Genomic DNA, 13834 nt, shown 5'->3' on the forward strand with positions numbered 1-13834 from the left:
GCCAGAGCTGTGGCCTTTCACCAATGAAGCTGGTCAAACAAAACTTCCAAGAGCGCCATGGGCTAAAAAACGAAGAGCGACAAGTGAAAAGGGTGATTTCAGAGTTCAGGACGCCAACAGGATATATGCGATGTCTCAAGACAGCATTCACCCATGACGATCAACTGTCAGGGTTGAAATCGCACGACTGGCATAAGTTCTTGCAATTCATTCTTCCAATTGCGATCAAGGGGTGTTTAACGGAGGAAGTTTGGACCTGCATATACAAGATTTCAGAGCTAGTGCGGTGGATCTCTTCCAAGGAGATACAGGAGGAATCTATTGCAGTCACAAGGGTTAACTCCATTGAGGCAGTTTGCATGATTGAGAAGTATCTACCCACAAGCTGCCTAACTATCCAAATGCACTTGCTCGTCCATGTAGTAGATGAGGTTGCAGTGGCAGGTACAGTCCACAGCCGTTGGATGTTCTTTCTAGAGCGGTTCATGAAAACACTTAAGGTTTTTGTTCGCCAAAAAGCGCGTCAAGAGGGGAGCATGGCAGAAGGATGGCTGGTGCAAGAGTCTCTTGTATTGACGACCGAATTTCTATCCGTTTCTGACCCAGAAATGCCTCGACTGTGGAGCGATGAAGAGGATGCAAGACTGGTGGGAGAGGAGCCGCAAGGGCAAGGGGTGCCGAAGAAAATGAACCTGGCCATGTGAGAAAAGATCATGAAGTTCTGTATACTAAATTCAGCGCCGATGCAAAAATGGCTTGAAAGGTACGAAGAAGAGAAAGAGAGACGCAATCTAGAGCGACAGGATTTCAGGCGAAGTTGAACGACTAGAGGCTTACCCTTGCCATACTATCTCGCTCCTCTACCTGAATTCCCTACAATGGCATGGTTGGACAAGACAATGAGAGCAGCTCGACAGATCGGAGAACCCATATCTCTAGAAGAGAAAGAGCTGGCTATTGGATGTGACTGGAAGTATCATACATACATGGCACTGTGGTCGCATGGAAAGAATTTCAGAACACAACAAATTGACAGCAGAAGAAACACGTTTGACAGTGGGGTAATGGTTAGTTTCATGCAAAAGAGCAGGGGCAGTGCTAGAGACACGAATGAGAGCACTAGCAACCTGGATTACTGTGGTCTGGTGTCAGATATCCTGAAAGTAAGCTTCAGGCGGTTTGAGATGTTTTTGTTGGATGTGAAGTGGTTCAAGGTGATTACTTCTGGTCGCAATGCAATGGTACGCAGAGATGGAAACAAACTTGTGCAAATAGATTCTACAAAGACTTGGACAGATGCGAGCGACACATTTGCTCTCCCTGAACATTGCGAGCAAGTGGTCTTTGTACCGGACCCTCGAGAGCGACAATGGTGGTTTGTGGTTCAGGTTGCTCCAAGAAATAAACAAGTATTTGAAGGGCAAGATCTCCTGGAGGAAAGTCAGTCAGACGACGTCCATACTACTGTGACATTAGATGAGATGGACGAAGGTATGGCAGAGGAAGCTGACAGATATACGAGGGATGACGCAGACGAGCTAGAATTGACACTTGTAGATGAAGATGCAATGGATGAAGACAATCTGCCAGAACGAGTTGGGGCAGAGTTATGTTTGCAATCAGAGATAGACGATGATACGGTGCAAGATCTTATCGATGATGCCTCACTCGTCGAGGCCTAGGCCTGTAAGGGTTTGTGTGAAGACTTTGATTTAAAATTAAGCTTAAAGTTAATTTAAACAATTGTGTTCTGACGCTTTATTTTACTTTCTTTGTGTAGGACTTTAGTATGGCAGACGAGATTCCAGATCCCGCTTCCATGAGTGCAGATGCATTCATGGGCTTCGTTACACGGATGGCGCCTGCTCAGATGGCAGAGGCTTCTCAGTACTGGGTAGCCAGAGGCACGGGTACTACGCCTCCGGGCTTCACACCCGAGGGACCGACGCCTAGGGGGGGGACGCCTACGGGGTTCAGGACGCCTATGGGTAGGACACCTTCTTCTCCCATCACGGCCGCTTCGACACCTAGGGGTGGGGCAGAGGCGGGTACGTCCTCATCTTCGCAGCACAGGCGCACTCGCCGATCTCGGTGATCGTCAGGTGGAGGTGGTGGTTGTTGTGGAGGAGGGTCCATAGATGCTTCGACCCCTCCTCACTCACGACCCCCATCTTACCCAGGCACACATCTCGACACACCTCTTAGCACACCTCGGACACCTTGGGGGGCACACGATCTTAGTGCCTCCAAGCTCTATACTGTACGGGGAGATGGTTCTGATGACATGGATAGAGTCGGGACTGAGATGCGACAGCGGATTCGCCAACTCGTGGAGCCGCAGTTTTCAACCAGCATTCTGACGTCTTGGGATCAGCAAGAAAAGGAAAAATTAGTCACTTACATAGTGGAGACCATCCTGAGAGAGTACCAGCCTGCTCCGGGTTCTTCCGTTGTTTCGGCGCGGTGGATCAAGGGTGTTGCACGGGACACCATCAAACATCGATGAGATGCAGCTCGGAAGGCTTTCAGGACCGGCTCGCCGAAGCCTTCGGGCATCCCACACGAGACGTGGCTGCAGATCAGGGAGGATGAGCGGACAGCGGCCACGCGGTTCAGACAGCAGCGTGAGGCTGTGCAGGTACGATAGATGACTAGGGGGACATCTCATCTTGGCAGCGGAGGCTTCGACACCTTTCGCTATGAGTTTGTGAGTTCTAATCCAATCTTAACTATGGTGTTTTTTAAAACGTGATGAATCATGCATTCTTATTACTTTGATTTTTGTATAAACACAGAATCTTGCGATGCATCGAGCTCCATCACGCGAGGAGGAGTCAGATGGATATCGCAGAGGTATCTATGAAGTACTAAATGATCTTGAAGCTTCAGGAGAGCCTGTAGACTGGGAGGCCTTACAGTCTCGCTGATCGCTTGAGGTGAGACGTTAATATGTGTGAGTTGATTTAATTAAGTCAGTATATGTGAAGTAATATCAATACTAATTTTGTGAGTTGTCCTATGTGCAGGTTGCGACGCCTAGTCATTAGTGGACCAGATTTCATCTATATGCTTTGTGAGACACAGACACGCTTCTGTGTCTCTTTTTTGTACAAACAGTTAGTGTTCAGACAGTTATTGTTTCCCTTATGGTTATGATTATTATCATTGTCATTGTATAGACAGTTATTGTTTCTCTTTCTGGTTATGCTTATGGTTATTGTTCATTTTGTTTATGGTTATGGTTATCTGCATTATGGTTTTGATCAAAGTGATTATAGCCGGTTATGGTTTTAAGTTATTATTATGCTTTTAAGTTATGGTTATGGTTCGTTATGGTTATGCTTTTAAGTTATGGCTATGCTTTTCAGTTGGTACGGTTGTCTTTCATTGGCCTTAAATCTCATGTGAGATCCTACATGGATAGCATGTAGGAGGAGTATACATGATATGGTTTTTTTTGAAAAGTTTATGTAAAAACAAAGGGAACTCTGTCGAAATTTTTGGGCGTGGGAGCATGGTTGATATTTTGGTGCTGCTCGCTTTCTTGGGCAGAGGGCAGGAAGTCTGGCTGTGGCTGTGTCCATCTTTTAACTGGGCACAGGCCAGGCTACCTGCCCTCTTCCCAAGAAAAAATTTTTCTGCTATGGTCGTCGCTAATAGCGACTGGTTTCACAGCGACGCATATAGCGAAGCTCATAGTGACAGGCAGCGTCGATATATGCGTCGATAACACCTTTTTTTGTTGTAGTGATTAGGGTTTACTCTTTCTATTTGTTGTATTGTTTTATAAACGTCGCTATATGTTTATACTTACAGAAAGCTGTCTTATTGTTCTCTTTTTGCAGAATCCGACAGATACGCCGCTTGGACGCGATGAGACGTCTAATTAGACGACGTCAGTTTAGTCGTAGCTAGATAGCATTAGTTTCCTTTTGTCATAGCATATATATCATGAGATGACGTTTATACGTCATTTTGAAAACCATGTATATTTTGCCTATGATGTGTACAATTGTCATTGATTTACTTTCATCAATTTACTTTTGTCAGTTTTGTATCTTTATTTTGCAAACAGTACTATGGATGATGGAGTTAATGTTATATTGTCTTGTGGGACTACTTTGGGTCTATATCTAAGCTTGCACTTTCTTTCAAAAGTGAATCAATTAATGAAACATTCAATATGGTTGATGGGTTGAATGCCCTGCCACCAAAAACAAATTCTCTCAGCCGCCGCTATATAAGGTTCTGCAGCGTCGCTATAAACGTCGCTATGATCGTCGCTATATAGCGACGCATATAGCAATGATTATAGCAACGCTCATAGCGACGTTCCCGTATTGACGCTCTTAGCGACGCCGGGGAGTATAAAAATCTAATGTATTTCCATCACTAACAGTGTCACAGGTGCACACAACCTCTTGTAGTGACATATACACTCTCATTGTGTGAAGTGCGAAGTGTAAGAGCTCCATCTCTTTCCCCAAGCTAGTAGAGAAGTTGAGAGCCTACACCAACATTCTTGGTTATGGAATGCAAATCCAACCAAGAGCCATGCTTCAACTTAAGCTTGCCATCTTCTCCATCTTCATTACTATGCTATTATGTATGCTAGCATGAAGAGCGATGATAAGTGAGAAACTACTTCTTTCTCCTATGGAAGGTTTCTTCTTGCTCTTTCCTATCCTCATTCCCCCCTAGCTCTCTCCACCTTTGAAGGTGTTTGAGGCCTTGGGACTGAGGCTTGGGATCCTTAATGTTTTTTTTACAAATTCTATGTTATGCTCATGATGCATGAAGCTTTTCATCTTCATTGCATCATCTATGTCACAAGGAACACAAAGATTGTATTGTAACAAGTCTCTCAGAACCTATAATGTAAATGCGTATTGGAGGGGGGGCTAGCTCCACATAAATCTAGTCCTCAACTGTTGTCAAGTTCTCTAAACTCTCTCTCTTGCAAAAGTATTGTTCATGCCAAGTTAACTAAGTACTATGATTATGTTGCTACCGTCAATTAAGTTCACCCTCTATGCGCTCAAAGTAGTCTCACATAAATGTTCTCTCTAATTCTCTTAATCTTGACATTCTCAAAGTTCATAGGCCATTTCCATTACACTCTACATGCCTCTTGGTTGAGAATATCATGGGGTGATATGTTCTTGCTGATGATTGATGTGGATTCTTTGTGCTCCATATTAAAGCCTCTTATTGTGTTTGGTTTTAGGTTGTGTACACTAAGAACCTCCTCCACTCTCACTATTTTTGGGATGCTTTTGGTTAGCCAATTTTTTAGTTTTATAAATCAAAGCATGAAAGAGATATCCTATTAATGCTTTAAAGAGTGAAAGAGTGCTTCTTATTGAGTGTCCACCCGGGGGCTTTGCAATGATGGTCAAGCATGTATTTTTGGAGTTGCTCCAAATTACATTAAATACAATGTCTCTACACTATCGAGTGAGCAAACCTCTTTGTGGACGAGCTCGTGCAATGATTGTCTTGAATGACTTAATGCCTTGTAAAAAGATGATTCATATAATGCTTTTTAACCAAGAGCTTTTAGAAAATAACTGAAATTATGGATTAGCAATGCCACTTTGTGAGAACATTGTATATTTTGTTTTATTATTTATTACTTTTCTAAAAGGAAAAAATTCGTCTTTTTCTCTCTACTCTAATACCTCGTAAGACACTTCTCGGCAATCATAGGGTATTCTTTTTCTTATGACTTCACATTTTACGATGAAACCTTTCATTGCACGGTATTGGATTTACATTAAAGATATTGGTGCAACTAAAGTTGGTTGATGCTATGAGAACGTCATGCTTGGTAGTTCCTTTGTTGACATGTATCCCAAATGTGGTGCACTTGATAAAGCACAAACAATGCGCAAGGAGCTTCTTGTCCGGAATATCGTCTCTTGGAATGCACTGATTGCAGGATATGTTATATAACTTTGACAGGGCCAATAATCTCTGTGTTGTTTTTTGGTAGATGGGAAGCAAGGGTATCTCTCCAAATGCAATCACATTCGCTTGCATCTTGAAGACAAACATGGCAAGGCAGAGGGGGAGATTTGCGATGCGATGTTTGTAGCTTGGGCTCAAAGGCACGACACGACAACGAGGCGAACACATGCTAAGAACAAGGATTTGTACCAAGGCAATAGGATACATGCTCACATTTGTGATAGTGGGTTGCTTGAAAAGAACACGTTATCTTTACTATATATAGGCAGGGAGAAATTCCTTCCCCTCCCAATTCCTTCCCCTCCCGCGACCATGTGTCACAAGCAACTTGTTCCGGCTGTGTTCCTTGCAGCCTCTACTGCATAGGCGGATAGCGCCCCGAGAGAGAGAGAGAGAGAGAGATGCCACCTTCGGCCATACCCCCAAAGTCTGTTCAACTCCCAACGCCGATGCCCACCATGCGTGTATGGTCCTCCGTTATAGAGTATATATTTAGAAAGCAGGGACGCCCCTCAGTGAGGAGACAACAGTCATCTTTTGCCCTTGCTGGTGAGCCAAATCAGTCTTCCCGCCATGGCGTACTCCAGCGACGAAGACGATGACGACTTCTACTGCTCCTCGTGCGAGCGAACCTTCATATCGCAGCAAGCTCTGCAGGCACACCTCTCGCAGTCTTCGCGCCACCATTACTGCATTGATTGCGAGCGCGATTTCACTAATGAGAATTCCTTGCGCCAACACCGCGCTTCCAAACGCCACCAAGCCCCTATCATCTCTTGCCCCAGCTGCAGGTCTGGCTTCGTCTCCGCCTCAGCTCTTACCAAGCACGTACGTCAAATCTTCCTTTCCTTGTGCATGTTGCCAGTACGCCCTTTCGGTTCTTTCTCTCATAACATTAAAAAATGCTACAGAGTCTGCATGCACAGAGAGAGAGAGAGAGAGAGAGAGAGAGAGAGAGAGAGAGAGTTGCATGGATTTGGAAAGAGCACGCATGCACACAATATACAAAGGCGGAAATTTTCTGCTGCATGTTTCTGCAATGACAATTCTCTCTCTCTCTCTCTCTCTCTCTCTCTCTCTCTCTCTCTCTCACACACACACACACACACACACACACACACACACACAGAGCATGCTCATTTTTTGTGGAAGGTATCGTAAGTTTAGATTACAAATAGCTTCCACAAAAAATGAGCCAAGGTGGCAAAGCTTTTGCAAGGAACCAAGCGTCAAAGACAAGCTGCTGGAGATCATGGAGAGCAAAGAGCTGGCCAGCGGGGAAACTGCCAACTAGAGCTTGCCAGAAGGGAAACAGTTCGTCCACAGCATGCAGAACGACATGCATGTGCGTGCACGCACACACACTTCAGCTACATCTTTCTTTGTAGTCTGATATTTGACGATATGAGAATGTGTGCATGGACGTCGAATTGTGAATCAACAATTGTGAATCAACAACTCTTTGTTTGAAATGTGGGGGAAGAAAGTACTAAAAAGGAGTTTTCATGTTTACTCCTAGGAATCCATGGTTTAGTGTTCTGTCTTTTCATACTAGTTTTCGGTCTGCCGAAATTTGAAGGCTACCTCAAAGACTAGGGCTCTGATTTATTCTGTCGTAAAAATGAGCAAGAGTCAGTGCCTCCATGTTTTTGCTTTGCTTTGCTTACATAGTGATGCATTCCACTAAAAGTAAGAAGATTAGCTTCACAGGTCTGCTGTGTCTTCAGTATATGTGCGGTACAAAATCTATATAAGCTAAATGGACATTCTGGCTTTATGGATCTGTGGTTGGTGCAGATTGAAGTTGGAGGTTGCTACAACATAACTAACAGGCAGATAGTGCGGTCCGTTCGAGAGTGGGAGGAAAGAATCGGCCAGCCCAACCTCTTGACAATACCACAAATAGGGTGGCAAAATAGGTGAGGTCTTGTATATTATATATCAGCTTGTAGCAGATCTATCGATCTTCATTGTTTATATGAGATCATGTACGAATTGCATGATTAATCACAGGGATATCGACGATGATTCATGTACTGATGATGACTCATGTATTGACTCAACAATTTGTGCTACGGAACGTTCTTACAATGGCACCCACTATGTATGCCCAATCTGTGACAGAGGGTTTCCCAAACTGTTGAGCTTAAATCAGCACCTTAATTCCAGTGCTCACGAACCATCTGAATTTCGATGCAAGAAATGTGGGAGACAGTTCAGAGGTTAGGTTTCCAAAAGCTTTTTGGTTCTCTCCGTACTCTCCTAACCTCTAGATATGTGGAGATTCGTGTAGTTGGGTGTAAGGTTAATTGTGTCCAAGATGTTACTAAATATGCACCCTTCATATAGATCAGGTGAGTTCCTAAGTGAATCTTGCTTGTTTTAGTTTCTGTAGTAGACATTCAAATCTTTCAATATCGGCGTAGTTTGTCAGAAATTGTATTGGTAGTGTTGCAACTGTTTTGGGAATAATATTACAAACCTGTCTTACATGTGCAGTATTATCAGCCCTTGTTGAACACGTGGAGTCTGAAACATGCGGTGCCATGAGTGCCGAAGGAATCAGGAACATTGTGAGGAATTTTGGGGCAAGGTCCCTTACCAATGGTTAAGTAAAGGAAGTCCTCGAGGCTTGGGAAAGTCTTCCTGGTACAATGTTTTTTGTGTGTATGAGCTGATCTAGTAATAGGTTTCCTACTGTTGCTCCTTTTCATGTCATTTTTTTGTCTGCTGTGAAAGCAGGCACATAAAAAAGGAGAGTCCTTTGTAACCTCCGACATTGCTGCAAATTTGCGGACATTGAAGATGGGAAAGACAAGATGAGTGCCAATGTAGATATATATGTCCTATGGTTAAGGAAAGGATATTATCTTGAGGCTTTCGCAAATTCTTCACCAATGATGGACCCAAAATTTTGCACAAATGCATTTTGAATTGTCTCTGCTTCGGTGATAGGTATTGCATGTGCTACTGCATTTACTCAAATAAGCAGTGCCTCCATTACCTCCATCGCTGCAAAGTTGACATTGATGGTGGGAACCTGAAGAACAGATTTACCTAGATATGGTTAGCTGATGATGTTTTCTACATTGTGGATAGGTTGCCTAAGTATAAGGGTCATTTTGTGAAAGCTTCTAGTGTTGAATTCCACTGTGTACTGGTAAATCAACTAGTACACGAGAGATCCAGTATATCAAACACTCAGAGAGAGAGAGAGAGAGAGAGAGAGAGAGAGAGAGAGAGAGAGAGAACCATCCCAGAGACCCAAAGTATTAAAGATACCTTAAAAGGCAAAACCCAAAGATCAATACCAGTACAAATAGTTTTGTATAGAACTATTCAGGGGCAAGCCCCTACTATTGTCATGAACATTTTTCCAGTAGGTCACAATATTTCTTGTACAGAAGACATTGGTGGATTTTGGGTCTGCTATTCATCTGGCATGTTGCAATCATGGGCTATCAGCAGTCCATGCTGCTCTTGCAATTAATAATTTTCTTCATGTGCATGATACTTGCACCAAAACTTTTGTATTCTTGAGGAGCATGATTGCTTTATACAATGTGTTCATCGTGTCGCCGAGTGGATCACAGGTAGAAACATCATGTCGGCAAGTGGATCACAGGTAGAAACAAGTGAATCACTCACTAGATTAGTGAGCTAATCATGGCAACACAAATGGCAACATCATGTTATATGTGTGTGTGAACCAAACATTTTTTGAAGAGTTGTGCATTATCTAATATGCATTAGTACCGAAGTTAACACTTGTAACTGTGGAGTTGGCCTCATCGTGTGGAAAGATGTGAAGGGTGGCACTTGGACGTCTAAACAGGCTAGATAACTAACACAAAGCTTGCATGATAAGTGAAAGGACACTTGAGCAATGAGAACAAAGTAAAAGCAAAGAACCTTTTGGAATATTTGGTGCTTGAGATTTGTGCAGGCATGCAAACAAAGCAAAGCTGAAGCTTGAAATTCTCATAGGCAAAGCGCTCTGCTTGAAGGCAAAAGGCAACATAAATTGGTGAAGAAATGTACTTAGAGCTCCGTTGGAATTTTTTGAATGCAAAAGGGAACATGGTGTACTTAAGGGATATGGCTGCACTATAAAACATGCCATGCAAACTAGGACGCCACCATTTGGTCATGGCATATCAACCAACCCCTGTCCCACTAGTAAACTAATGGTGATCTATATTCTTATACAAAACCCCCACGAAGGCTTTTAGTTATACAAAACCCCCATGAAGGATTGGGTGTCAAAATTCATGTTTGATGTTAAAACCATTTAGTCTTTACCATCATTCTACGAATTGGCCCTTACATGCCTCGTTACTAATTGACACTTGCTTTTGGGAGGTGGGTCAACGGCGCACGATTGCCGGATGATTGTGACCGTTTGGATTGCCTAGGGAATGCAAAAGACTCCCACTTTTCCAAATCCGAGGCTTGAACCCACTACCCTCTCCCTCTTGGAATTGACTCTTGAATTGCTCAGCTATCGTGTGTCCATTGAATGGCATGTGTGGTAAGTTTATAGATCATAGCATCACGAAAAAGTGTATGTCTAGTTCACACTGAGTTCACACCAAATTTGGTGTGGTGTGCATACCCTCCCAAGTTCACACTTAGTTCACGTCGAGTTCACACCGACTTCACACCAAATTTGGTGTGGTGTACATACCTCCCGAGTTTACTCTTAGTTCACACCTAGTTCAAATGGCGATCGGACGGTCCGGATTGCATCCGCCTTGCAACGGTTAATGTGGGTCATGATCCCACTTCGTTAGGGAGGTATCAATTAGTAACGAGGCCTTACATGTGCCCTTATCAATAACTCTAGTATAAGCAAATGTGTAATGATGGCAACACTAGACTCCAAAGTAGTGACTTGATAGGCTTGCCATTGGAAAGTAGAAGCAAATGTGTAATAATGGCAACACTAGACTCCAAAGTAGTGACTAGACGCCAACACTAAAATGCTCAAATACAGAGCTTACATTTTAGTTGAAAATATATTATACCATCCTTAAGGGGAAGTGCAAGGTATAGACCCTGATAGTCACCTACATGACAATATAACCATCAACTCCATCATGCATAGTATTGACTAAATACGACATCCCCATGTACGCTCCTTGCCGCACTGTCGAAGCAAGGGACTTGTCGATACACCGTGTGCGAGCCACAAACGGCTCCAAGCACGCAACAAGCTTAAACTAGCAAGCTCAAGAGAACAAAAGGTGTGTCACTCACCGCTCTACGCTCGCCTTCGTGGTGGATTCCTCGTCGCGATGAAAAAGAAGCTGCAGTCGTGCCGCGCTCAACCGCTTCGCCGCCGTCGTGCCTTCGTAATGCTCGATCGCACACACTCTCCCTCCCTCTCTCTCTCTCTCTCTCACACACACACACACACACGAGGAGGTGAAGAAGAAGAAGATGGAGATGGAGCAAGAGCACTCTTCTATTGCACAAATGAGAGAATGAGTAAAAATTAGGTTTAGTTGGCTTTTATAGGAGCTCACCCCATTCACACTTGGGCGTCCATGCTTAACCAACTAATCCCTTGAATGTCCAAGTTAAAGTGCGCCTCTCATCGGCGATCACTCCTACCCTTTTCCTATTGGTCCGACAAGCCCGGTACCTGACTCTAAATAATACAACGTTTATAGATCATAGGGTGTCCTTGTGCCGTGAGGGTTAACATGCCCCCCTTCCTGATGTAGATTCCGTCCTCGGAAGCTATTGAGTTGAAGCTGGTTCGTCGAGGTGGAAGAGCATTTGAGATGAATGTCCTTAGCCTTCTTCCGTCACTGCAAAATCAAACAACATTGGCACAGTAATTGCATTCTCTTAAAAAGCATATGCAGTTTTAGGTAGACACATTGATTGGTCAAAGAATTTCAAACAATTTGGTAGCAATGAACATTAAATTGCAATGTAATCAAATGCATAAACAGATGTAAAGGTAGAAAATTAAACAAGTCTGGGATCGCTAATTTGACGGTCGAAAGGCACTAGAGATCGAATATTAATATCATGGGTAAGCTTCTTAATTATCTGTGGTCAATTAAGTTGTTTAATCGCGAGAGCCAAGTATTCATGTTCGAGGGTTGACTAGAGGCTATATCTAGAAAACCTTGTAGTTAAGCTACCATAAAAGGAATTTCTCATGAAATCATCGCCTGACTGATTACTTTTTCTTTGACCCCCCAAAGTCTTTTCACATTGATTCAATTATGATGTGTGTGCTTATTTTGTATGCCTTGGGTTTTTTGCTTCTCAAGGAAAACCGTCCACATTGGGAACCTCTAGGGCTCTAGTACCATAAGCGATACATGTGAGTGAAGTACCAAATCAAGCTGAGATTTCTCCTCCAGCTTAAAATTTTACATTGTGGCACTTTGATTTTTTGCTTGTTCATTTTCAGCATTTAAATTTTGTAACTTTGGGGGGTCATATAACACTGTTACCCTCCCCAGGCTCATCACATTAGTAAACTCCCTTTATAATACTTAAGCTAAAGGTCAATAGGGTCAAGCCCACTAGAAAGCCCTAGTACATTTCACACAATGCTGCCTAAATCGGATTAAGAACCTAAGTAACCATTGATTATTAGGAAGGCATTCCCCATGGTATTAAGAGAAGATCTATAACACCTAACTTGGTCAAACTAACTTAGTCGGACTGCTTGATTTTTAAACCTAGACAAGTGATTATGACAAAAAATTACATTGAATTAAATGTTTGATACTAAGCAAATGCGGTGAATATTAGGCTACGAATCACAATTAAAGCAGACAATCATAGATGCAAAAAAGATAAGGGGCAATGCTAATGGACAAGAAACACCTGTTTGTGTTGATGGTCGCGCTTGATTTGAAGTGTGAACGAGAGAAAGATTCCATGAAGGTCCAAACCCTATCAATAGCAACACGCTCATGTACACACTATGAAATACAAACAATACCTCTAGGAGGTACATCAGTGGGAAAAGAGAACTTTGCTAATCACTCAACTCTAAAACAGAAACACTCCTATCGTACTAATCTTACCTACCCTCCATCATTCAAGTGATGAGGATCAAAGGTGTTTTATGGCATAGGTTTTTGTTTCACTGTACCAGATGTGACATGTGTAGGTCTGAGTCAATGTTTTGACTTTAATGTGCATACTCGTTTGCTAATTTCTCTTGCTCTTTATTTTTTGTTTTTTATTATTTTTTTTGTGAGTATAAAGCTTTATATGTACATTCCCTAAGATCGGAGATTAAGAGGTCAGGGAAAAAGGTTGAGAGGGAAACAAGTGAATAATGGATGTCCACAAACACTCCCCCCTTCCTTGGGTAGATCAGACCATTTGAAATGAGCTTGTCACCCTTTGAAACCAATTGTTCCAGTTGGTAATAGGTGAGGATTTTTGCCAGTAGTTTTCTATTACCCTAGGTGCCTCGTCAAGTTGCAAGGGTGGTAAGGTACTCTCCCAGGATCGAACTTGAAGTGGTTCATCAGGTGATTCTTGAACACTGGGAGGTGTGGATTCTTTTGTAGCTTCATGGAGGTCCACTACTATAGATGGAGGCTGTGTAGAAGCTTTTACCTCTATGGATGTATTACATGAGGAGCTAGAATCTTCATGGGACTCCCCCCTTCCTGAGCTAGGTGGAACAAATCGTTCTTTCTTTGGTACCCAAACTAGCTCGGGAGCGGGTGTGTAGAATTCTGTGATCCTTCCCTTTCCACGATCATTGATTCGTTTTGGAGCTACGGGATTGGGCTCACTTGGGTCAGGTGATAGGTAAGAGCACAATCTACGTTTTGGCACCCAGATTTGATCATTTCCTTGATAGTAGCCTTGGGCT

The 13834-nt window shown here is 43.0% G+C and overlaps 1 protein-coding gene across 1 annotated transcript; it reads left to right on the top strand.

Annotated features, from left to right (window-relative positions):
* Positions 1–6275: 6275 nt before the first annotated feature.
* Positions 6276–9239, top strand: LOC147447514 (uncharacterized). The gene is made up of 6 exons (XM_086524346.1): positions 6276–6798; positions 7768–7889; positions 7984–8192; positions 8470–8497; positions 8589–8619; positions 8713–9239. Exons 1-6 carry the CDS (start codon positions 6544–6546, stop codon positions 8791–8793), a joined length of 726 nt encoding a protein of 241 aa, XP_086380472.1. The 5' UTR covers positions 6276–6543; the 3' UTR covers positions 8794–9239.
* Positions 9240–13834: the final 4595 nt, after the last annotated feature.

Source organism: Adiantum capillus-veneris, chromosome 11, assembly GCF_014529385.1.
Source record: "Adiantum capillus-veneris isolate H3 chromosome 11, ASM1452938v2, whole genome shotgun sequence".
In the NCBI taxonomy this organism is placed as follows: domain Eukaryota; kingdom Viridiplantae; phylum Streptophyta; class Polypodiopsida; order Polypodiales; family Pteridaceae; genus Adiantum; species Adiantum capillus-veneris.

Excerpts from the sequence above, each read along its gene's own strand:
- LOC147447514 (XM_086524346.1), top strand. The coding sequence starts at position 6,544 with ATGGCGTACTCCAGCGACGAAGACGATGACGACTTCTACTGCTCCTCG. Across the intron at positions 8,193-8,469 it reads ATGTGGGAGACAGTTCAGAG|TATTATCAGCCCTTGTTGAA; the intron begins GTTAGGTTTCCA and ends TTACATGTGCAG. Across the intron at positions 8,620-8,712 it reads GGCTTGGGAAAGTCTTCCTG|GCACATAAAAAAGGAGAGTC; the intron begins GTACAATGTTTT and ends CTGTGAAAGCAG.